This window comes from Heteronotia binoei, chromosome 14 (assembly GCF_032191835.1).
Source record: "Heteronotia binoei isolate CCM8104 ecotype False Entrance Well chromosome 14, APGP_CSIRO_Hbin_v1, whole genome shotgun sequence".
Classification (NCBI taxonomy): Eukaryota; Metazoa; Chordata; class Lepidosauria; order Squamata; family Gekkonidae; genus Heteronotia; species Heteronotia binoei.
In genome coordinates this window covers 52850640-52875797 of record NC_083236.1, presented here as the reverse complement: position 1 = coordinate 52875797, position 25158 = coordinate 52850640, and the positions used below count along the sequence as shown (strand labels likewise).

General features: G+C 41.3%; 1 protein-coding gene across 1 annotated transcript in view; it reads left to right on the top strand.

Moving 5' to 3' along the window:
• The window catches only part of ITFG1 (integrin alpha FG-GAP repeat containing 1), a 185855-nt gene extending 161044 nt beyond the window's left edge, over positions 1 to 24811 (top strand). The window contains exons 15-18 of the mRNA XM_060253919.1: positions 3777 to 3901; positions 4368 to 4450; positions 12830 to 12947; positions 23595 to 24811. Coding sequence (XP_060109902.1) covers positions 3777 to 3901; positions 4368 to 4450; positions 12830 to 12947; positions 23595 to 23654 — 386 coding nt within the window. The 3' untranslated portion in view covers positions 23655 to 24811. The remainder of the gene's footprint in view (positions 1 to 3776; positions 3902 to 4367; positions 4451 to 12829; positions 12948 to 23594) is intronic.
• The last annotated feature ends 347 nt before the right edge of the window (positions 24812 to 25158 follow it).

Here is a 25158-nt window from a genome sequence, read left to right as displayed (position 1 = left end):
CTTTTAGCAGTCTAATTTTGGCTTCCTCGTGTATCTTTTTATTGTTCTGGACTGATGTTTTTGTGGGACTGGAGTTCTCCATTGCAGACAGCCTAATCTAACTTGTACGTCCCACGTCCTTAGAGTTCCACACATACAGTCAGGCTTCAGTCCTGGGATGTGATCTCCAAAAGGACATCTGTAGGCCAAGATTGCTTACCACCACCCCCCCAGAGGTATGCTGCAGTATTTTTGGTTTAGGAAACTACCTTTTTAGATGAGAGGGGGGAAATTCTGAATACTGAGAATTACCAAGGGAATCCTCCATGTTCTCATTGTGCGCCTCCATGTTCTCATTCTGAGAACGGTAACCTATCTGGAGAATCCTGCAGAATCTGCAGTTGGTCACACTGTTGGTCAAGATTTAGGATCAGAGACATGTTGGTCACACACCTTGAGTCTGCCTTTTGCTTCTTTCACGCCGCTAATCCCTTTCCTCTTGGTGGCCTTCTGACCATCAGGGGCAACAGTGGACACTTCCCCCACCCACCCGCTTTGCCTTATTCCTGACTGGAGATAGAACCGTTTGCTGTCTGCATGCATCCAGAAGGGTTGCAGGACTGTGCTTGGGGATCAAAAGCCTTTCTGTGCAGGTGGTGCCACCAGCTGTGGCTTTAGCAGGTCAAGATTTAGGATCAGAGACATAGTCGCATCCCAAGTGAATGCACATCTTGTGTCACAATTCCGTGGCGCATCACAAAAATAACTTGTTGACCCTCCCTAGGGACTGAGGCAATTGCACAAGTGCATGGCGGGATAACGCTCCATTGTTTTGTACATGGTGAATTCTTTTTTTTGATGGGGCAGCACAGTTAAAGCGCTGCATTGTCTCGAAAGTCCACCCCCTTGTCTTTATGGTCGGCTCTTGGGCCATGGTCCAGATCATTGATTCTGTTCTACCACTGGATTTGCTTTCTTTCTCCGAATATTAGAAAACCACATCTGAAGGCTGTTTGGCACTATGAAATGCCTTCATTTTGCCATCTGCCTCCAAGACTCTGAATGCTATGATGGACATGTTTTGATGATGCTTTTAGACACTTTCTGTGTTGTTCGACATTTTTCATTGCACACCAAACATTCTTGGAGTTCCAATAATTGTTGTTTCCTTCCGTTTCCCCTGCCAGCTAAGCATTATGTCATTTTTTCAAGGGATTAGGATGTTATTGTTCACATTTTTTAGTAATCTAATGTTTCATCATATTGGCATTTGGCTTATAATCTCAGGTTAGACTGTACTGTGATAAGAGTATCAGGTGTCCAGAAAGGGGGGAGGAAGAATCATGACATGAATTCCATGATCCTCCAGTATAGTATAAGGCTTTATCATCTTTTTGGATGACATTTCTTATCTGGAGGACAAATAGTGGAAGAAGGGGGAGAAAGGAATCATGCTTCCATCTTCTCACCTGCCATGGACTCACCTGCCAGTGATTTGGAACCATTCTATGCACGTATAGCTGTAGTCCCATAGAGATAGAGGGAAAACAGGGTTCTGAATCATGCAGAAAAAAGACAATGCTGTTATGTGAGTTCTATTCTGACCTTCAATTAAACACTCAGAGGGTGGGGCCAATAAGTATGATTCCCCAGATGTCAGGTGCCTTCTAAAAAGGGTTCTTAGGTCAACCTTGAGCTTGGCAGTTCATGTTGTCCTGTGTCTTCAGAAAATGCTTTATTAAAAAAATCGAGACTTTTGTTTCATAACTCTTACCACAGTAAATGTAAGGCTCCTTTTTCAAACACTTCATAATATTGTTTTATGTATTAACTTTTCATCTTCGCCGAAGTAGATATAATTGCAATTTTCACCTGGCACTGATGTCTGGACCCAGTAAAATTGGGCACAAGTCCATGCTGGAATGCAAAATGTCATCTCCAGATGTGAATTATAGATGCTGTTCATGCAGTTTCCACTATAGCTGTGGTGCTCTTTGGAATCCCTTCCATTGTGGGAAATGTACCAGCTGCCTGTGGGGCGGGGGTGAGCGGGAAGCAGGGTTATCCTTCAGCTCCTCTGATCGGAGCCAGCAAGGACTGAGTGTGTCATTTTACTTTCATGAATGCTAGTTTTGTTTTGAGGCCCTTTTGCATGTAAAGCATTGCAGAGTATATTTTGTACTGTAGACCAAAACAAATTGGGGAATCGGTTGTACCAGATACAGTTGAAAATGAAATGAAACTTCCCAATAGATTTTAAACCCCGGAAGATCATAAAAGTCAGCCGTGTTTTAAATGCATGAAACGTTTTGACGACTGCAATTGTGTGTGTGTCTCCCGTATGTATCTGAGAGAATCTTTTACCTTAGAGGAAAAACAGTCAGTTTTTACTTAGTTAAGAAATGCAGTGAACAAATCATGGTGTGATAAATCCATGCCTATTTGCAGAGAGCAAGTTCACATACGAGTGCCCATTCTGTCATACAAGCTGTGATTTATGGTATGATGATGAGTTATATTGGATTTCTATCCCGCCCTCCACTCTGAAGAGTCTCAGAGCGGCTCACAATCTCCTTTACCTTCCTCCCCCACAACAGACACCCTGTGAGGTAGATGAAGATATTGGATTTATATCCCGCCCTCCACTCCGAAGAGTCTCAGAGCGGCTCACAATCTCCTTTACCTTCCTCCCCCACAACAGACACCCTGTGAGGAAGATGAAGATATTGGATTTATATCCCGCCCTCCACTCCAAAGAGTCTCAGAGCGGCTCACAATCTCCTTTACCTTCCTCCCCCACAACAGACACCCTGTGAGGAAGATGAAGATGTTGGATTTATATCCCGCCCTCCACTCCAAAGAGTCTCAGAGCGGCTCACAATCTCCTTTACCTTCCTCCCCCACAACAGACACCCTGTGAGGTGGGTGGGGCTGGAGAGGGCTCTCCCAGCAGCTGCCCTTTCAAGGACGACCTCTGCCAGAGCTATGGCTGACCCAAGGCCATTCCAGCAACTGCAAGTGGAGGAGCGGGGAATCAAACCCGGTTCTCCCAGATAAGAGTCCGCACACTTAACCACTACACCAAACTGGCTGTATGTCTTATATTATTGCTCAATTTGAGATCCTAAAGGAGCACATGAGAACAGGTAACGCACATCGTACAGGTAGCCAAAGCAAAATAAAATGATGGGTCAACTTGGTTCATTCATCATCAATGTGCTATCAGTATTGCTTTTAAGTAAATGAAAGATTAAACTCTGGATTCCCTTCCTGCTTATTCTCTTCATTAAAATGGGACACAGCCACTTCTTATTACCTTGCACCAAAAGTAAGACTCCATGGTAGATATGAATCAGCACACTGATAGATATGGAAAAGGCTTGAAAGTTGTGTTCATGTTGCTTTAAGAAGTGGCTAAGAGCTGGAGCTCCGAATGAGGAATCCGTTGGGTTTGGTATCACCTTTGCTATGAACTCGTTAAGTGGCACTAAGGAAGCCTGCCTTTCTCTGGCCCAGCCTCAGCCCCTGTCTGCAGTATGGGAAAAATGCTGACCTGCTTTTCAAGATTGCTGCAAAGGGTGCAAAATATAATGTCCACGTTGCATGTTCAGCTCTTCAGAAAATGATACAAATGCCAGTTATTAATACCGAATTCACACATTTATGGAACCGGAATGCCGCTGATAAACATCTAACCCATCGTCCCTTCAGTGGCTCTTCTGTATAAAAAGAAATCATCGCTCAGGAGGTTTAAGCAATATATTCATTATATGTTCCTTTTTAAAATTATATTGCAGCTGGACAACTGAGTCAGTCAGCACACTTCGCTCTCCAGCTCCCGTACAACGTTCTGGGCTTGGGACGTAGCGCCAATTTCCTCGATCACTTGTATGTTGGTATCCCTTGTCCTCCAGGTGCAAAGGTAGGTGATTCGCCTAAAGCTGTATTGATGTTTAGTATGACATTTTGGACTCAGTTTAGTGCCGTGCACAGAATCACGCTGGATTTTTAACCCTGGGGAAGGGTGGTGTGAGGTGTCGTGAGTAGGCTGGGGTTGTGTCTTGAGAACCATAGTAAAGACATGCTGGCTGAAATTGGAATAGGAGGGCTGTAATACCTGTAGCTCCCTTGTTTTTGCAGCTGTCGGTATACCTGTGAGAACAGCTATGGCCCCAGTCAGTAGACTTTTGGAGCAGTGTGTGTGCGGGGAGGGGGAGGAATAATTTCATTCTAACCAGTTTTACTGAAAATACAATACATATTTCTTGAGAAATTCTGATATGTTAGTTTGGCTGCCCTGATCTCTCCAGTGGAATTCAAAATAAAACTTGAAAATTAGGAAGTGAGGGTAGGGCAAACACTGAGTGCTTTCGTTTCTTCTTTTCCAGACTATAAGGAAGCAGGAGTGGACAGCCATCATCCCAAATTCCCAGCTTATAGTCATTCCGTATCCTCAGGACACGCCTCGGAGGTAAGGCTTTTGATTTAACAATAAATAGTGCGGAAATGACAGCAAACAGTTGTGATGACCATCTCTTTGAAGAATATCATAAAAGGCGTCAGGCCGTATTCTTTTCCTACCAAAATCCTTGTGCCTGGGGGAAAGTAATGGTCTTCTAATGCTTAATTATTTTCTGGGAGCCATTTGAAACCAGCTTCTGTCAAATTATAGAGCAGTGCCAAGCTGTCAGTCACACGTGGTGGATGTTAACTCATGCTTCAGAAGCAGAGGGTCGTGTGCATATACAAGACGATATTACGGGTGTTTCACAAATTCTTCCCGCCTGCCATCAATCAGAACGATTTGTCTTTCTGTTGATTTTTACCGAACGGCTCTAATTCAGAAATTACCTGTGCTGTAGCAAAATTTTTGGCCACCATTCTCCGACACAACTCGGGCTATGCTTGGTTTTATGTCTGTCCTAAGTTTAGTTCTGGTTTATTTTGTCCATTTAAACCTTTTTCTGTATTTTATGCTATGCCGTTAAAGGTCTGAAATTGAAATTGAAATGATGTGGATTCGAAGGCACATTCCGTATTGCACTGTGGCAGTGGTTTGAGGTGATGGTGAAACTGAGCTGTCCTGAGGGGCGTCATTACTGTGCTCCTAAAGATCTTTGCCTGCTATTGGCTAAGCTGCTTAGATCCTACAAGATTATCAAAACACAGGGCATGGAGGTAAAATAACTAAGGGAAAAAAAACAGGAACTCTCCCGCAAAATATGAACAAAATATTGTACAACACTATGCAAAAGTATATAGTCCCTAAGGATAAGTAGAATAACACCAATAATAAAAATAATATGAATGTAAGTATGATTTTTTTAGTCCAGTAGACAGTAAGGACTTCCAGAAGGTCATGGCAAAATCTTCCACATCAGGAACTGTAATGAGGGTTGTCCCCAATAAATATTGCTGATTCCAAATATGAGCGACTGTCGCAATTATTCCATCACCTATCTCTCTCTCTCTCTCTCTGGAGTTCGATATTCACCGTTTCAGGTGTTCCTTTCTCAAGAGATGATACAGCTTATCCAAAAATGGAATCAAGAGTTGTGGTCAGTTGTATCCACAGTTCAAAGAGGTATATGGATGGAGCACACACCTATACAAAAATTCACAGCACAATGGCAATAGTACAACAGGCTAAGTGCTCGCTAAACTCAATTAAAAAGGCTACCTGTATACACATCCAATATGTTTCTGTAGCTGTATTGATTAGAAATTCACAATCAGATGAACACTGTTTTTCTCCATTGACAGTCAATTGTAGTCTAAAACTAGCTGTAAACAGCCATTTGCCTATGGCATGCTAGAATCGCATCTAGGTGACTATACGTTTTCAACAGCTAGCGTGATCAGAGGCATCATTAAAATTATGCCATGTGAACAAGCAACAATTTTTCTGTAAACTAGTGATTCTTCTTGCACTTACTTCCAAGGCGGGTATAAATTTAGGTTTTAGGTGGGCCAGCTTCCCTTTCCATTTCAGAAAGGGAAATCGCTCGAATTCCACTCTTATAGTTGTGGTTCCATCTGAATGCAAACATTAATGGTTTATTGATCCAGAAGCCCAGAAAATGTTCAAACTGCAGAGGGAAGAAAAGCCAATTTTACTGAAATTTGTTGAAAATATTTGTCCTTAACCGCTTGTACACATCTACCATTATCAGCGTGTTCCCTTTATAAATTGCACTCCTATTTCTCTGAACTTTATGTGGCAAAAGTAGTTTGGACGTTTTGAGGGCATCAAGATAAAGGTGATGACAGCGCACTGTGTACTGCTTAAGGCGATAGAGAGAAACTTCCATACAGATCAGGAAGTGCCAGTCTTTTAATTCTAGAAATGGGATTTGGGTATTTTCTGAATGGGAAAGAACTCATTACTATTCAGACGCGCACATACATATATAACATGTATGACTTGGAATCCTTTGGTAAATGCTAATCCACTGCCTTGTCGAAAGACTTAATTCTTTTCACTAAGAGTGGATGCTAAAAGTAATTTTCCTAATGGAACAAATCCTCCCTAATTGCTATCAGCTACCTGTCACTGCGTCTGCAGGCAGGCAGAATGAAATTGTCGCCTCTTGTAGAGTTGTGTACCCCTTCAGTGTCAGACTGAGGTTTCTAACTGTGACATACAGGAGTAATTTACACATCAGTAATGTTGACTCTCTTGCTTTCTTGCAAGCAGACTGTTCTGAGCTTGTGAACAGTCTCCTTAGTGGTGTTTCCATTCAAATTAGATAGTGCTGATAGTAGACTGGAAAGAGACATGTTTGTACAGCATAAGAGGGCAGGAATTGATAGTGAATGCACATTCCAGTCTCCAGGAACAGCATGGCTCCAAGGGCCACTTGGCAAAATATATGCCTTTCTTTTGCTGATGGTGTTGTGTAGCTAGCCATCTTATGTGCATCTCCCACCTGGTGTCAACATCATGTGAGATGAAGTTTCAAGAGCTGATATTTTCAGGGTAGTGAAATGAAAGCCAAACATTTGTGACCCAAAAGCTTGATCCTGCCATCTGTTACACAGGATGAGATTTGGCACTGAGAATCTGGGTAGCTTCCTGTGCCTTAGGTACTGATGCCACCCCTGATCTGGGACACAGCGAGAAGTTCCCAAGGGAGAGGAGTCAGAACACTGAGTCTCAGCAGCAGATCAGCATTTCTGACCCCCGTTTCCCCAAAATATCTGTGTCCCAGCTAGATATGTAAAGCCAGTATGGTGTAGTGGTTAAGTGTGCAGACTCTTATCTGGGAGAACCAGGTTTGATTCCCCACTCCTCCACTTGTACCTGCTGGAATGGCCTTGGGTCAGCCATAGCTCTGGCAGAGGTTGTCCTTGAACGGGCAGCTGCTGTGAGAGCCCTCTCCAGCCCCACCCACCTCACAGGGTGTCTGTTGTGGGGGAGGAAGGTAAAGGAGATTGTGAGCCGCTCTGAGACTCTTCGGAGTGGAGGGCGGGATATAAATCCAATATCTTCTTCTTCTAAAATGTTGAAGCCCAAGTTGGGGGCGGTTCTGTAGCTCCCTCCCTTTCTTCCCCTGTGGGTGGAGGGATTTTTGAAATTTAAATATATGCAATACTTACTGTCCTATCAAAACTAAACTAATTTTACTCCTTTAACAATATAAAATCCATAATTTATACATTATTTAGCATATAAAATTTCAATATTTGACATATTTTGGGTATTTAAAAGTTACAAATGCTTTAGTTTTATACAAGCAATACTGTAAATATACTTAATACTCAATGAGAGGAAACTGCAAGCTGATGCACCATGTGCTATTTTAGCACCTGTACCTTAATTTTTGCTGTCTGTTTATAGAGAATTTCTTTTTTCTGTTTTACAGTAGTCACCAAATAATTCAGGCATTGCATTTGGCACAAAATTGACTTCTAAATGAATGTACCCAAATGTATTCATTTAACTCTGCAGTCCAGTTCAAGCATCATTGAGTTCAGATACAATAAGCATAATGAGAGACTGTTACAATAACATCTCATTTAGCTGAAAGCAATGTGGTGGGCTGTGGTACTCCTCTTCATAATTGGCATCAAGTATGTCTTTGGTTGCGATGTTTTAGCAGATTTCAGTATAAAACCATTTCTATCTATAAATGATTTTTTAATCTTTTTTTTTAACGCTCCTGGTATTTCTGAAGGGATGTATGTGTGCCATTATAAGACGTATATTGATTTCAGTTTTTGGTCTGTCTTAAGATGTATTGATCACAGCAATTGACTTCAGTGGCTGATAAATCTTTATTCACATCCTAAAACAAAGCCATGCTTGATAGGAGGGGGGAAAACCCTTTCTTTATCTTGGAAATAAACCAGCAATGCAACAGTGCTTAGAAAAAATGAGCTTCCCATATGCTTTGGGGCAGGTAACAATGTTTTTGAAACTACAAGTCGTAATTACATGGCAGCTGGGAGAAGTTATACAGGAGGGATCGAATCTGCCATTTGCTTCCTCCAGAGCAGTTCCACTAGCTTGGGACTTTGGGGCACTATTCTTAAGCAGTGTGCAAAACAGCAGCTTGGAAATCTACTAATATAATTTCTGCTTTTGGGTTTGGTCTTTCCAGTTTAGAAGAAAAATTAATAGGAGTCATGGTCTTGAAATAGGTGCATTATATTATATACATGGTATAGATAGAGCAGATAAAGAGGTCTTTATTTACCTCTCCCAAAATACTAGATTATGGGAACACCCAATGAAGTTAGTAGGCATGTGGGGAGGGGGGGAATACTATAGAAAAAAACATGCCCCCCCCAACAAAAAAAAACCCTGTAGGTTTATTATATGACATCCACCATCCCCATAGCCAGCCATTACACATGTTTTTCTTGAAAAGAAATATTTTTAGGAAGATAGCACAATGTTTTCATACAAAATTTAAGGCAAAAAAATGTTCCCTTTTTAAAATCAGGGTTTTTGTTGTAGCAGGAGCTCCTTTTCATATTAGGCCACACACCCCTGACGTAGCCAATCCTCTAAGAGCTTTCGGAGCTCTTAGTACAGGGCCTACTGTAAGCTCCAGGAGGATTGGCTACATCAGGGGTGTGTGGCCTAATATGCAAAGGAGCTCCTGCTACAAAAAAAAAAAGCCCTGCTTAAAATAATTGCATTCTGCAGGTAATAAAACAGGAAAACAGTTTCAGCTATATCTGTTGATGGATGGCCACCCAGATACCACCCCATCCGTTTTGGGTGAGGGGTTAGAGGCCATGGTGGAGCTGACTGAATCCTACTAAGACGGAGGTTCTGTGGCTGGGCAGGGAGGATTCAGGGTTGGGGTGCCAACTCCCAGCTCTTGACAGCATGCCCTTAACACCAGCGCCAACTTTTAAGAGCTTGGACGTGATTCTGGATGCCTCAGTGGAGGCCCAGATCACAAATGCTTTTCCATTTTTCCAGCTACTCCAAGTCAGGCAACCTGTCCTGTCTTTGACCTAGCCACCATAATCTGTGCAATGGTCACCTCCAGATTAGACTACTTCTGTAACTTGCTCTATGTGGGCCTACCCTTGTGACCCACCTGGAAACTCCAGCTGGTACAGAATGCAGCGGCGCAGGTCCTCACGGGGACCCCGCAAACAGCACACATTCATCCTGTGCTGCATTGAGCTGCACTGGTTACCTGTTGAGCACCAGATCCGGTTCAAGGTTTTGGCGCTTATCTTTAAGGCCTTTAATGGTCTGGGACCCATATATCTTTGGGACCACCTCTCCTGGTATATATCCCCCCAAAGGACATTACGCTCCACTGATAATAACTTGCTAGTGGCCTGAGAGATATCTGGCTGTCCTCAGTCAGGGCCAGGGCTTTTAGTGCCCTCGTGCAACTCTGCCAAGCAACATCCTTGCCCTGTGGGACTCGATGCAGTTCTGCAGAACTTGTAAGGCTGAGATGTTCCGCCTGACACTTGGTTGAGGACAGTGGCAGTCTTCATCCAACTGGCGCGCACACACACACACACACACATGCAAAACGGTGGCATAATTGGAAATTTGAGCAAATTTGACTGATAGTTTTAGTGTAACTGTAATGTTTTAGCCTATATAATATATTGTTTATTGTCGTACACAGCCCCGAGCCGTGTTTACAGGGAATGGGCGGTATAAAAATCAAATTCAATAATAAATAATAAAACCTATTGAAATTATCCATAAAAATAATCATTATGAGAATAAAACATAATTACTGTAAGGTGTAAGGTCTTTTGCTTTATCTTCCTTTTTGCTGAAAAAAAAAGAAGTTATTCATGAACTCTTTCGTTTCTCAACAGTTTCCTGCACTGTATCTGCAGGCATTTTTTCTTGTCTTCTTCCTTCCCCCAAAATGCAGTAATGAAAACAAATGGCATTCACAAAAACAAAGAAATATTTACTTTTTTAAAAAAAAAACTGACAAATGAAGGACCAAGATGAAAAAAACTAACTTTTACTGATTTTACTGACCATTTTCCACTCCTGAAATTACTGACCTACATAACATTTATAGTTTATATAAATGTATAATTTATATAATTTATATTTTAATTGTCTCTCTTGCCTGCTGTTTCTGTTCTCTGGCTGTCCTCGAGCATCCAGACTGGGAGGGGCTGTGGCTCAGAGGCAGAGCATCTGCTCAGCATGCAGAAGTACCCCGGTTCAGTCCCCAGCATCTCCAGTTAAGAGGGTCAGGTAGAAGGTGATGCGAAAGACTTTTACCTGAGAACTGCAGCCAGTCTGAGGAGACAATACTGACCTTCAAGGTCAGGTTCACGTGTTCAGATGGAGCATCCCTAATTTGTAATGCCAACATAAATGAAGAAAAAGTATTTCCCGTATGGATAGTTATTATGACTTCCGTCAAATTCAGATATGGTACAAAGTCAAATAGAAAAAAGGTGAAGTTAAATTATTCAGAATCTTGACAGATGTCTGTTTTCTTGGGTATGAGAATGGCGTGTGTGTGCGCGCGCGCAAGACAGAGAGAAAGAGAGCCAGCCAATAGGTAGCTCTGGTGATGGATTTATATCACTGCAGTAAATTATTCTCGCTTATGGGCAAATCCATGAGAAAACAGAAAGGGTTTGTCATAAGATCTGTAAACTTATTTCCCCCCTGTTTGCTCTAAGCAAATCAACCAAAACAAGATAGGTGGGATTTCAGAAATCAGGCTTGTTGCTTAGATAAGCGTACAGAAGATTTTATTTCTGCCTGATTATGATCTATATCATTAAGAGTCTTTCTTAGTTAAACTTGGTAGCTGGAGAATGGGCATACTATTAATTGAGGTAAAACACTTTAAGCACTTTCTATAAAATGGGATGGAAATAAGTTCAGCTTCCAAGAGGCTACAGAAGCGGGCTCATGCTAGGGGTCTTCTTTGGGATGCCTGGATTTAATTAAGGGAATGTGCCAGTGCTTAACTACAGTTCCACGAACCACAGCCAAACCAAGCGAGAATGACAGAAGTAGGTAACTTGTCCCCAGTCCACCATTCTCCCCAAAGAGAGAAGGAATAAATGGGCAGGGTAGCACGGGGGGAGGGGGGGGAGAGAATACTTCTAACGTACCATTTAAAAGAAGACCATTTTAACGGCGTTATTTTTCTATGTAGCTGAGTTTAAGCCACTCTCTGCCCCTCTCCACAAATGGGGCAGTTACAGCTCATTTTGCTGAAACGCATTAAGTGAAATCAATATTAAGCACACTGTGCTCCGAGGATGGAGCGAGATGGCACATGGCGGGCTAAATGCTGTCTTGCGGGCCCCGCATTGACATACTGTTTATGAACTTCCAATAATCGATAGAGCCATTTGCCAAGCAATTAAACACACACCAAAGCGGCGCAACCTCGTGGAGCCTATAAAAGACGATCGCTCCCCTCACCCACCACTCCCAATAATTAACCACCTCATATGTATATCGTTTTTCTAGGGTGAGGTTTCTGAAGCCATCCAAACTTGAATCACCATTTCAGCTACATTTTAGAGGAGAAAATCTCCTCTTTCCGGTATTCTTGAGCTTACTGTGAATATGATGCTTTGGGCAGCCATATGCAGTCTGAGCATAACAACGTAGCCTGGAAAATGGGAGTGGTAAGGAAGGAAGGAACTGCCATTACTTTGTTTCGGTTCATATAACCTGCATTCTCTGGTGCTGAGACCTCTGAGGGAAGCTCTGTTGCCATGTAACTCTCCAAACATCACAAGCCATGTTAAAAATGGGAGCTACGGCAGTAGCTCCCACCTCTCCTGTTTGTGAAGCTTCAGGCCACGGGCACCATTCAGTGCAGAAGCAAGGGAAAGTATTCCTTTTCCTGGCATTCCTGAAAGGCAGGAAGATTGCTATCACCTCCCACTCTGTTCAGAGATGCCTCTTACAAAAAGCGAACATCAGCTTTGCAGTGGAGAAGTCAGTTCTTGGAAATGCAAATCAGAATCTTACTCTGACTGATAAGATAAGCCTGCTGTGCTGGGGAATACAGAGAGGTGGAAAGCGCCATCAAGTCACAGATGACTTACGGTGACCTCCATAAAGTTCTCAAAGCAAGGGATGTCCAGAGGTGGTTTGCCATTGCAACCGTCTGAAGCAACCTTGGAGTTCCTCGGTGGTCTCTCATCCAAATACTAACCAGGGTCAACTGCTTTGTTTCTGAGGTCTTATGAAATTGGGCTAGCCTGGTCCATTGAGGAGTGTTACAAACTATAATATCCATATCCAGTAGATATCAAATGGTGCTTTTTCCATCCTCCTGCTTTCCATAATTTCTATAGAATACGTTGCCAGATTTGTGAGCAAAAGTACTAACACTTTTTCTGGTTCACCTCTTCCCCACAGCTGGAGCGCCAAACTGTACCTGACCCCAAGTAATATTGTGTTGCTCACAGCCATTGCCCTGATTGGGGTTTGTGTGTTCATCCTGGCAATAATTGGCATATTGCACTGGCAGGAGAAGGTAAGGTCCGATGAATTGCAAATGTTTTTTGTTTGTCTTGCCACCAATCTGATGGTGTTAACAATAGACTGCCACTTTTACATAAGCTTATCAGTTTTGCAAAGTTTTAATTTTCAAAACAAAATCACTTTCAGCAATCCCTTCAGCAACCACATACTGGAGTGCTACGGTACATTGCAGGGAAAGGGGCCCCAATTCAGTGACATGCAAAAAAGTCCCAGGTTCAGTCTCCAGTATCACTAGTTAAAGCATCTCAGGTAGCAGGGCTAGAAAGACATTTGTCCAAGTTGTAGAGTGGACCACAAAGGACCATTGTCTTGAAGTATAAGGCAGCTTCAGATACAGTCTTGTATGACTTTAGGGTTAAATGTAGAAGAGAGTGGCATTTAAGTGGTGTGGATCAATCATACATTAAGTTTTGGGTCTTATCAAGTATTCAATACTCCTGTCTAAGAGTTATCCAGGACATGAACTGTTCATACATTAGACTCCCTGCCAGGAGCAACTTATTTGCTGAATCCAGAAGGACAGGCCAGAGTGCTCCCATTTATGGACTAGAGGTAGCAGTAGTCCTTCTGCTAGTGATAAACAGGAAGACTGTGAGAAGGAGTAGAGCAGGAAACCAGCTCAAGATCATGTGCTTCGAAGCGAAATCTCTGCTCTTGCTGCTGTCTTGCTTTCGTTGCTTCCCCATATGTAGCAGAATGGGAGACATGACTAGGGTATACTGTAGGAACCTGCCCAACCGCTGAGATCTTCCAAGGCCCTGCTACAGGTTCCCGAAGAGACAGCTTTCTCAGCTGTGGCAGTAGATCCAGGCCAGCAGCTGTGTTGGTCTGAAGCAGTAGAGCAAAGTTTGACACAGCGGCACATGAAAGCTCATACCTCGACTCAAACTACGTTGGTCTTAAAGGTGCCAGTGGACTCTAACTTTGTTCTAGCAAAACTACGAGACACTGCCCCTAGGGGATGTTAATCTGCTCCCTTCTGTCACTGTCTTCCACCAGCAGGTAAAGACTTTTCTTGATTTTGTTTCATCTCTCCTTCCTGCTCTGTTTTAATTACTCTTTTATTTGCTTTTAATATGCATTTTAGCTTCGGTTTTGTTTTTATGATACGTTTTTATACTGTTTTAACTGTTAGCTGCCTTGGTGGTCCTGACTGGGAAGAAAGGTGGCATATAAATTTTGTTTTAAAATCCAAGAAATAAATATCCCTTCTGATAACTGATGTGGGGAGCATCATAAGAACATAAGAGAAGCCATGTTGGATCAGGCCAGTGGCCCCTCCAGTCCAACACTCTGTGTCACATAGTGGCCAAAAAACCCAGGTGCCATCAGGAAGTCATATTATCGTAAATGCTCGCAACTTTTTGTTTCTAAACCTTCCAGCAAGTAGAATGCTAGCACATCAGGCAGAGAGGCTGGGCTACAACTTTTACCCCAGTGTGCTAGATTTGTTCTTGCTTTACGTAGAAGAGCATTTTTGTTTTGTGTCGCTTTACATAGAAAAGCATTTCTTTTAAACAAAGTACTCCCCACATTCTACTCTGCCACCTTGATCCGCAGCACATGAAGACCGATTCAGGATGAGAAAAGTTCAGGAGTTGGTATCTTAGAGGTGATGCTGAAGTTTGAAGCTTTTCTGCAACCATGACTTTGCATGTCACACTCTGCTCACAGTTTCCTGAAAGGCACAGCGCACAATGCGGCTTCTGGCAATGAATGAAATTTAAACCATTTTTTCTTCACCTTCAGCCAGGCTGTCATACAAAAGGATTTCTTCCCTCTGAATTAGGGACCCTTGCTGACTTTTATTGACAAGCTTCACAACCGCAACATTTTACCCTGAGCAAAACTGACTGTTTTACTCTATAGAAATGCATTGATCTGCAGAAGCCATTTGAGAAGACTCTTTTAATACTACAAAAGAAAAAAACGTGTCCCAGTTTCTCACATGGCTCTCTATTCAGTGTTAACAGCCAGCCAGCAGGGTAGCCAATATGCACTGCTGCCATAGCCAGGCTGTAATCATAGCTGGTCAAAACGACTGCATTTTAAATCCACTGTAGCTGCTTCTTGGCATTCATGAAACAAAAGGAATGAATTAAGTGTTTAGAAAAGGTTTTGCACGCCATTTGAATGAGGGGGGCGGGGTATTTTCATGAAACTTTGCAAAAATTTTAACACCCGTGTCAGAGGCTGGAAATATGAGCGAACCAGGAAATTAGAAGAGTTTTGGTCTTTGCCTTGAGTTAAGGTCCCGCTACTGTCTTTTTCCTGGTTGAGGATGCCACTCACTCCTAAATTCTAAAATGGATAGTGACGCTTTCCCCCTGTGAACTGGGGCACTTGCTAAAATTGGGAGGAATATAGTAAAGGGTCTTATATTCAGGGAAAGACAGAAGGCAAAAGAAGCAGGGGACAGCAAGAGATGAGATGCCTGGATAGCATTACTGATGTAACTAACACAAATTTGAGCAGACTTCGGAGGTTGGTAGAAGACAGGAGAGCCTGGCGTGACTTTGCCTATGGGGTCACAAAGAGTCAGACTCGAATGAACAACAAAAATTATATTCAGGGCTTTTTTTTTGTTTAAGCTCAGCAGGAACTTATTTGCATCTTAGGCCACACCCCCTGACATCAAGCCAGCCGGAACTGCATTCCGTTGTGTTCCTGCTTTAAAAAAGCCCTGATTATATTATTGCAGGAAATAATGTGGGTATATGGAAGCTGACGCTCTGTGGAGGTCTTAGGCAAGCGGAGAGGTTTGTGAAAACCGGTCTGTAGGTGAGATTCAAAGGTGTCGCCTCACTTCTAAAAAATGTTGGAGGGTTTTGCTTTGTTTTTAAGGCAAGTTTTCCTATTAAAAGCCATTGGGCCCAATTCAGCTTTGTTTCAGGGTTCCATATGCAGGAATCAGGTTACAACGGAGTATATACCTGGATGCACTTGTCTTTCAGACTCAAGAGACAAATGAAAGCACTAACCTTTCCAAAATGTCATGCAAAAGAGAGAGAGAGCTGGCTTGGGATTACTATTTGAAAGGAGAAAAGGTGGGGAGGGTAGAGAGAGAAAGAGACAGTGGCACATTATGCAGCATGAATTGGCTCCATGTTGTGAGAGGGGGGCACCCTGCAGGCTGTTTTTTATAGAGTGAAGCCTGTCGGAGCCTCCGTGGCAAGCGTATGCTGCTGCTGAGAAGCCAGAGTGTGATAACACCTCCTAGCAATACTGTTTTCCAGAAAGATAAAAGGGCTGACAGCAAAATCCAGAAGGGCAGAGTCAATTCGACACGCAGTCCCTCTGTAACCTTAGAGAGCAAGAACAGCTTGTCAGATAAGGGTGAGGGAAGTGAGGGCACACACTTTGCACGAGCCACCTGGCAGACTTTGTCTCCCTTGCTGCCTCCGACTTATCTTCTAGTCACAGGTGTAAGCATGTACTTGGCCTAGTGATCATCAGAAAGCAATGTTTGCAGACACTTTTGTGCTAGACACATGACGATCCAGGGCGCAGCAGTGATGACAAGGCAGCAAGTGAAGCCACTCCTGGACCTAGATAGAGGCGAAGAGATATGTTCCTTATGTCGTCCAAAAGCATCAGTATGTCAATCGTATGCCCACATCTACAGTTGGGAGTTAGATGGCTAGAACGATCGTTTTAAGTACAGAAAAGCAACCAGCGCTTTTAAAATTCAAGGAATTATTCAGTACATCGGAGGAAGAAAGCAATTAAAAACATTCCCAGGAAAGGAGAGAAAAATTTCAAAGCGTCTGGTAGCTCTTCTGTACTTAAAGTGATCATTCTAGGCATCTAACTCCAGTTGTGTCCCATTTCGGCATTCTGAATAGTATTCTATAGAGCAGGGGTGGCCAAACTTGCTTAACATAAGAGCCACATAGAGTAAACGTCAGATGTTTGAGAGTCATAAAACATGAACATCAGATGTTTGAGAGCGGCAAGGAAGGAAAGGTGGAAAGAATGCAAACAGATGGGGGGAAGGAAGCAACTTTAACTATAAATGCATCCTCCAAGCTGCCAGATGACCTGGTTTGGAGAAGCGATTTAAATAGACAAATGCCTTCTCCAAGCTGGCCGGCGGGGTGATGGGGGCTTCGAGAGCCGCACAATATCTGCGAAAGAGCATCATGTTCCCGATTTTGTTCAAAAAACACTTTTATCTTTTTTTTTGAGTCCAATACAAATTCTTTATCTTTTAAGATTTGCGTATTTAATGTCCAACGAGTCCTGGGGGTTGCCTTTCCCAGAGTTATCTGTATTGGGTTGTGGTCAGCAAAAACTTTTGGAAGTATATCGGCCTGTTCCACTGCTATTGCCACTGATATTGACATCCAACACATGTCCAATCTGGACCATGTATCATGCACTTGAGAATGGAAGGTAAAGTCTGACGTCTGGGGATTCTTCATTCTCCAAGTATCCACCAGGTTGAGTTCATCTGCCATCTTAAAGAAGGTTTGGGGAAGTAGGCCACGCAGCCTTTTCCCCCCCCCTTTCTTCCCAGTTTTTTTATCTTTAAGAACGTCATGTACAGCATTGAAATCTCCCAGGATACAATAACTTGTATTTTCAAATTCAATTAACTTCTTATACAATTCAGCAAAGAATTTATCTTGGTTGTTATGGGGAGCATAGATGTTTCCTATAATCATCTTTTTACCTTCCACTTCGACTTCCACCAACACAATTCTGCCAGAACCATCACAATAGAGTAGCTTAGAGTTAATCCATTCTTTCACATATATAGCTACTCCTCTTTTTCTCCTGAGATCGGAAGAATGGTAGAGGGTACCCAATTTCTTATTTTGTAGATATCTTTGATCTTCCTTTTTGATGTGTGTTTCTTGAATACATATTATGTCAGACTGGGTCTTCTTGAGCTGAAGAAATATCTTACTCCTTTTATGCGGTTCATTTAAGCCATTGATGTTCACTGATATTATCTTTAGTCCCTTCTTATCCATTGTTCTGTCCTAGATTACTATCTAATATCTCTCTTTTCTCTTTCGATGCTTGCGATCTTGTCATTATTTTTCCATTTTTCTTCTTCTTTGTACTTTGCCTATAGGTGCTGCTTGAAGCTTCTTCTCTTTCTTGCTCTTCTTCCGTTTCAGTCTCTTGATTATCAATATATTCTATCCAGAACTCTTGCACTTTCTCCGAGGATGTTATGTTGAATCTTTTACCTTGGTACACGAAAAAAATTCCTTCTGGTATCAGCCATTTGAAGGAGATGGATTGGTCAACCAACCACGCCACTAGCTTCCTGTAGCCTTCTGTAGCTTCCTGTAGCCTTCTCTTCTTTGTCTTACCCTCCAGGGAATATCTTTCATGATTTTAATCTTGTTTCCTTTCCTTGTTTCCTTTCCACATTATCTCATTTCCTCTTGAAGTTCTCAGGATCTTCTCACATGTGGAAACTCTCATAAATCTTACGTGAATTTCCCTTGGGAGGTTGTTCTTTTTTGTATATGCCGTTGCTATTCTTTTTATCCAATCAATTTCTAGGCCTATATCCTTCATCTCCTGTTCCCCATCTGGGTTCAAGATCTCTTCAATTATTTTATGTAAATCTTCGCCTTTTTCTTCTTGCACATTTTGAAATCTCAGTTTATACATCGCTTGGTCCATTTCCATTTTATCCAGTCTATCCTCTAAGTCTGATGTGGTGTTTTTAACTTCTCTCATCGAAGCAGCCATAGTTTTCCCCTGCTCCTCCAGCACATCAACCTTAGCCGTCAACTTATGTGCTTGTTGTACATTTGCTAGGACTTGCCTTTGAAATTCATCCATCCTTTCATTTGTTTTTCTAATATCTTCCTTTAATCCTGCCTGAATCTCTTCCAAAGCCTCCTGGTTCTGCTTAAAACCCGCCAACATTGTGGCATGTAATTTTTCAACAGCATCCTGATTCAATGCTGAAGTAGCAGATTTCCCTAGGCCAGGAGGGGTAGCTTGGGCTGGTGGTGCTTTCTTAATTTTAGGATCCATTTTAAATGCTGATTTTATCTCTCTTTATGTTCTCCAGTATTATCACAAATACCCCTTTTATGCTTTTCCTTAAATTTGCTAAAGCTTTATGAACCCAAGCAATATTAATATGAGTTCTATAGTTCTATAGTCAAGCTAGGATTTCAATACTTAATTATATCAATAACACAGACAGTATACTGTGGTGGTCAATTTAACCAGAGAGCTCAAAACCCAGAAAAATACAGCAAGGTTATAATCAATTAGATCAAAGTTGTTAGACCAATCAGTTCAATACATTATAATAAGCAGCAAAGAAAACAAGAAAAACAAAGTGGAGCCAAATCCGTCTAACTGAGAGCTTCACCTTTGCTCAAAGTTCCAGACTACAAGTCCCAAGTTTTTTGAACAAAATCGGGAACATGATACTCCAATCCAAATAATATGGGACGCCTTTAAAGCTTTTTTTAGAGGTTTAGCAATTTCCTACTCAGCTAAAAAAAAGAAACAAAGAACCCAAAAGTATAATGATCTATTGGATAAACTACGTAGACAAGAAAACATCCAAAAAGTAAATAATACAGAACAGATTAAAACAAGGATCCACGCTTTGCAACACCAAATAAATCTACTGCTATCAGAGGAGCTTGAGAGGAAACTAAAATGGACTAGACAAAATTACTTTGAGAACGCGAATAAAACTAGTAGATGGTTAGCCTTCAAGCTGAGAAAAGAAAGAGAAAAAAAAGTTATCAGATCATTGAAGGATGAGAACCAAATAGAAATGGTCAAAGAGGAACAATTGAAAGAAATTGTGAGGAAATTTTATCTGAAGCTATATAAAAACCAGCAAGTATCTGAGCCCCAGCAAGATGAATATTTAAAACAAGCCAAGATGAAACAAATTACAAACCAGCAACGGGAATCTCTGGAAAATCCGATAACAATGCAAGAAATTGTGGAAGCGATTCAAGGCCAGAAAAATAATAAGACTCCTGGTTTAGATGGTTTGCCGATTGAGTTTTATAAGTGTTTTGAAGAGGTGCTTTTAATACCATATAAACGTGTTTTGGAAGGAATAAGAGAGACAACTAAAATACCTGAATCATGGCTGGAGGCGTTAATTACATTAATATATAAAGATGGGACTGAACCTACAGACATTAAAAATTACAGACCGATCTCATTGCTGAACGTGGATTACAAAATTTATGCGACCATACTAACAAACAGACTTAAAAAGATTATCCCGAATATTATACACGAAGATCAATCTGGTTTTATTCCCGGAAGAGTAATGAGACAAAACGTTAGAATATTAATGAGTGTTCTGGAATACTATAAAGAACATCCAGATAAACAACTTGCGGTAATTTCATTGGATGCAGAGAAAGCTTTCGATAATGTAAATTGGAGCTTTATTTTCAAAACCTTAACATCAATTGGCTGTGGAGAAAACTTTGTAAACTTGATCAGGTCTATTTATGCAAGCCAAAAAGCGAGAATAAATGTTAATGGCTCCCTGACGGACCCAATAAAGATTGAGCAAGGCACAAGGCAAGGCTGCCCGCTGTCCCCTATTCTCTTTGTTCTAGCATTGGAACCGTTACTGCAAATGATCAGAGAAGATTCGGAAATCAAAGGAGTGAGAATTAAAAAGGAAATCTATAAAACGCAGGCTTTTGCTGATGACATATTAATTACGTTGGAAAATCCAAACTCCTCAATTGGAAAGTTGATGTCTGCCTTAAAACAATATGGGGAAGTAGCAGGTTTCAAAGTCAACTATCAAAAAACTAAGTTCTTAGCTAAAAATATGACGAAAGAACAAATATCTGAATTAGAAGTTGAATCAGGATTTGCCTATGAAAAAAAAATTAAATATTTAGGTGTAAATTTAACAGCAGAACTGAAAACCCTGGTAAGAGATAATTATGAAAAAATATTAAAAGAAATTAAAACTGACTTAGAAAAATGGAATGAACTGCAAATCTCTTTACTGGGAAGGATTGCAACAGTCAAAATGAATATACTGCCGAGAGTGCTGTTTTTATTTCAGATGATCCCTATCATCCTCCCAAAATCCTTTTTCAAACAACTTAACAAAATAGTGGCAAAATTTGTTTGGCAAAACAAAAAACCTAGGATCAAACTGAAAGTCCTACAAGATAAGAAGGAAAGAGGTGGGTTTGCCCTACCAGAGTGGCAGATCTACCACAAAGCGTGCATCTTGACTTGGATCAAAGACTGGCTGTTATTAGAAAATAAAAGACTTTTAACTCTGGAAGGTGCGGACCTTGTTAAAGGTTGGCACTCGTATATATGGTACGAAGACCCCAAAAAAGGGAGCATCTTTTTTAGACACGAAATAAGAAAGTCTTTGTTCAAGATTTGGGCTGAAATTAAAAAACAAGTATATAGATATACTCCCAGATGGCTCTCCCCAGTGGAAGCTTCAGTGCACCCCAATCTTTTTTGTTGGGGAAACCACCTTACTTATGAATCGCTACTGGATCCCAAACACGAATTGAAAATCGAGGAAAATGTGGATATGGATTGGTGGCTTAAAATGCAAGTTAAATCAAGATATAAAAAGGACAATGAAGTAGGATTCTCCAAAAAGTTAAATGAATTTGATTGCATTATACTAGGAACTGACCGGAAGCTTACTTCAAAAATATATAACTGGTTACTCGATTTGAAAATGCAAGACGAAAATGTGAAGGAAAATTGGATTAAATGGTTACAGGATTTTGGTTATACCATCGAATTAAGCGAATGGGAGAAAATATGGAAAGAGAATTTAAGATTGACAAAATCTGCCCAGCTAAAAGAAAATCTATATAAGATGGCTCATCGATGGTATTTTACCCCAGAAAGGCTTTCCAAAGCCTTCCCAAATGTATCGGATAAATGCTGGAAGTGTGGTAAAGTAAAAGGTTCTTTGTTCCATATATGGTGGAAATGTGACCTTGCAAAAAAATACTGGGTGCAAGTTTCGCTTTGGTGTAAAAAGATGTTAAAGATTAATATCCCGCATGTGCCAGAATTGTACCTTTTGAACATATGTAAAATCCCTATATCTAAAACAGCGAAAAAGTTATTGTTTTATATTATTACAATAGCGAGGACCTTATTTGCTAAATATTGGAAAACGTCTCAGATACCATCCAAAAGAGAGTTTATGTTAAATCTTTTAAATGCTGCAGAAATGGATATGTTAACATGTAGATTGAATGACGGGAACATGGAAGAGTGTGAGAAAACGTGGTATCCAATGTATGAATGGGCAAAAAAATTGGGATTTGAATGGTCTTGAATAGAGATATTAATATTACAAATATTTAGTTTCTTGTATATTCGCTCCAGAAGATAAAATGTATATAGGATTATGAATAACATATTTTTGTTGTTGTTATTGTTGTAAATGCTGAATTGTTGTTTAGTTGTTATTTCTTTGGTTGTTTATTGTTGTTGTCTTCTTTTTGTTGTTGTGCAATGTTATAATAAAAAAAAAATGTAAAAAAAAAAAAAAAATATCTGCGAAAGAGCCACACATGGCTCCCAAGCCACAGTTTGGCCACCCCTGCTATAGAGGGATTCTCTTTGGTGGGGGGGGGGGGTGGGAGTGGCAGACCCATCAGGTTGTAGAAGCTTCAGTGTCTCTCCTTGTATCTCAGGGTATGATATTCTTTATCTCTGCTCTAGAAATGTGTTGCTTAATAGACTAGTCCAAATCATTGGGGTTTAATGCCAAAAAGAGTTGCAGCAGCCATTGAGAGCCAGCGTGGTTTCGTAGTTAAGAGCCGCAGACTGGATCTGGGAGACCCAAGTCCAAGCCCTCGGTCTACCATGGAAGCTTGTAGGGCTTTTTTTTTTTTTTTTTTTTTTGAGCTGGAGTACACAGGAATGCAGTTCCAGCTGGCTTGACCAGGGCTCTGGCTCAAAAAAAGGAAGGCACTAGACAGCCATGCGCTCCCAGACCGCACGCTCTGCCCTCTCTGCCACCTCCAGCCTCCAACGGGCTTGTGAAGAGAGAGACACAGAGCCACCACAAGCACCCCCTTGTGGAAGAAGCTGGGACTGCCACTGCCTGCTCTGCTGCTTGTGGCTGGCTCTCTCCCTCCAGCCGTGTTTGGGGGAGGGGGAACATTGGGCTGTGTGAGACACGCATCCATGAAATGCAGCTGGTGACACTGTACTGTTCTGTGTCAATATGCAGAAAGTAACTTACTGAACGGGTGATGGCACTTCCGGTGACATCAGGGGGGTGGCCTAATATTCAAATGAGTTCCTGCTGGGCTTTTTCCTACAAAAAAAGTAGCTCTGGTTATGAGGATAAAATGAAGGCGAGAACGATGTAAGCTGCTTTGGGTTCCCATTGGGGGGGGAAGTAGAGTATAAATGCAGCAAACAAATACTTGAATGCACTGCATTCTCTAAAATGGCAGGTGTTTAAGTATCTAAATTTGAAGTTTCTTAAGAACCTATACATTTTCTTCCACCGTAACATTCCGCAAGTTTCCAGGAGCCAAGCAAGTCTACTCAGAATCTTGTTGAGATCTGTTTGGTTGGGTTCCAGGAAAGTGTGCTTATGATGGCATTGAAAATACAGGACTTGCTGCCTTATCCACCCCACTTGTTATTTTTCCAGAAAGCAGATGACCGAGAGAAAAGACAAGAAGCCCACCGGTTCCACTTCGATGCTATGTGACATGCCTTAATAGCTTGATGGAGAGATTGCTGCTGGATCTGAAATACTACATTCTAGCCTACAGTGGCAGAAGAGGAGGGAGGGGATTGTTACTGTACTATTTGTAAATGTTGCATTGTTTTTAATTTATTTGAGAAGTGTTAAAAAATCAAGCCTATCTCACATGGCCTTCCAGTGATTTGGTTGTATATAGTGTCCATTGTTTACTCAGACTGCAAATTCCCTTTCGGTCATGGATTCTATCACACGCATTCCACGGTTTACATACCCTCATTTTCTTCTGTACGTTTCACGAAAGGGAAGTTGCGTGTAAATTAAAAGTTTCAGCAAGCAAAATTCCTTTTAGTGCCGCTTGAATTGGTCCTTCTGCTTACGCAATGCCAAAATGTGAATTGCGTTTTTGTAATTGACTCTCCAGCAGATTGTCAGATGAAGCAAAACAACCTATTATTGTTACGACTGTACTCTTGGGATGTTTGATTTGACGCACTCTTGACTGCTTTATCTTTCTATTAATCTCTGGAACCGACCGAGGGAGAGGAAAAGCTTTAAATTGGACGATGCAAACCTCCTACAGCAGCTAACAACAAAAAAAAAAATCCTCATCACTATTGCTATGATTAATAGATTAATATTTGATATGGAAGTATGTAATTCAATTTATATTTCAAATTATGCCTTCCTAAAATGAAAGACTGTTGCATGGTTGTTTTTATTGGCGTTCATCATGCTGTTATAGTAGAACTTAATCATGAAAACATTTTAACCACCAAGTCTAAGTGAAGTTCTTGGGAAACAAGACAGAATCCTCTAAGGACAGGCGCCTATTGTATGATCTTTCGAGTTCACGTTATTAAGGGCCGGACTATAGTATTTTAATTTTAATGTAATCTTATCTGAGGCTGTGACACAGTACCAAACTAAATGATTTTAAGCCTCAGGGCTGTGAGCAGAGAAAATCCCAGCTAAGTTCAAGATGTTCATTGTTTTCCGGATACCGTTTTGGTTTGGGCTCTTCTATTAAATGAATTATGTTGGAAATACTTGGTGTAATGTGGGCATCCTTTATTCTCAGACCCTCTGATTCATGACTTATAATGTTTGTTTTTTTAAAACTGTTAACTTGCATTCTTTAATAAATGGAGTATATTAAGTTAGATGATGTATGTTGGCTTAGTTCACAAATGCTGGAAGGCACCGTTGCTTGCTGGCAACAGGACGTGGGTTCTCTATGCAGCCAGCTGAACCAAATGTCGGATGAATATGGCTGTTTTGTCACAGACTTCTTTGCAGAAGGATTAGTGAAAGAAACTGAGGAAAAACAAGATACATACAAAGCTATCTTATGCTGGATCCAGGCTATGTAGCTCTGTATTGCTTTCCTCTGATTCCATCCCTTTAAGGCCAATGTCTCTTCCAGCCCTGCAGTCTGAATTTCTCTTATCTGAAAGGGCCCTGCCACTGAGCTGCACTCCCCTCCCTCCAGTCGTATCTGCTTTATTTC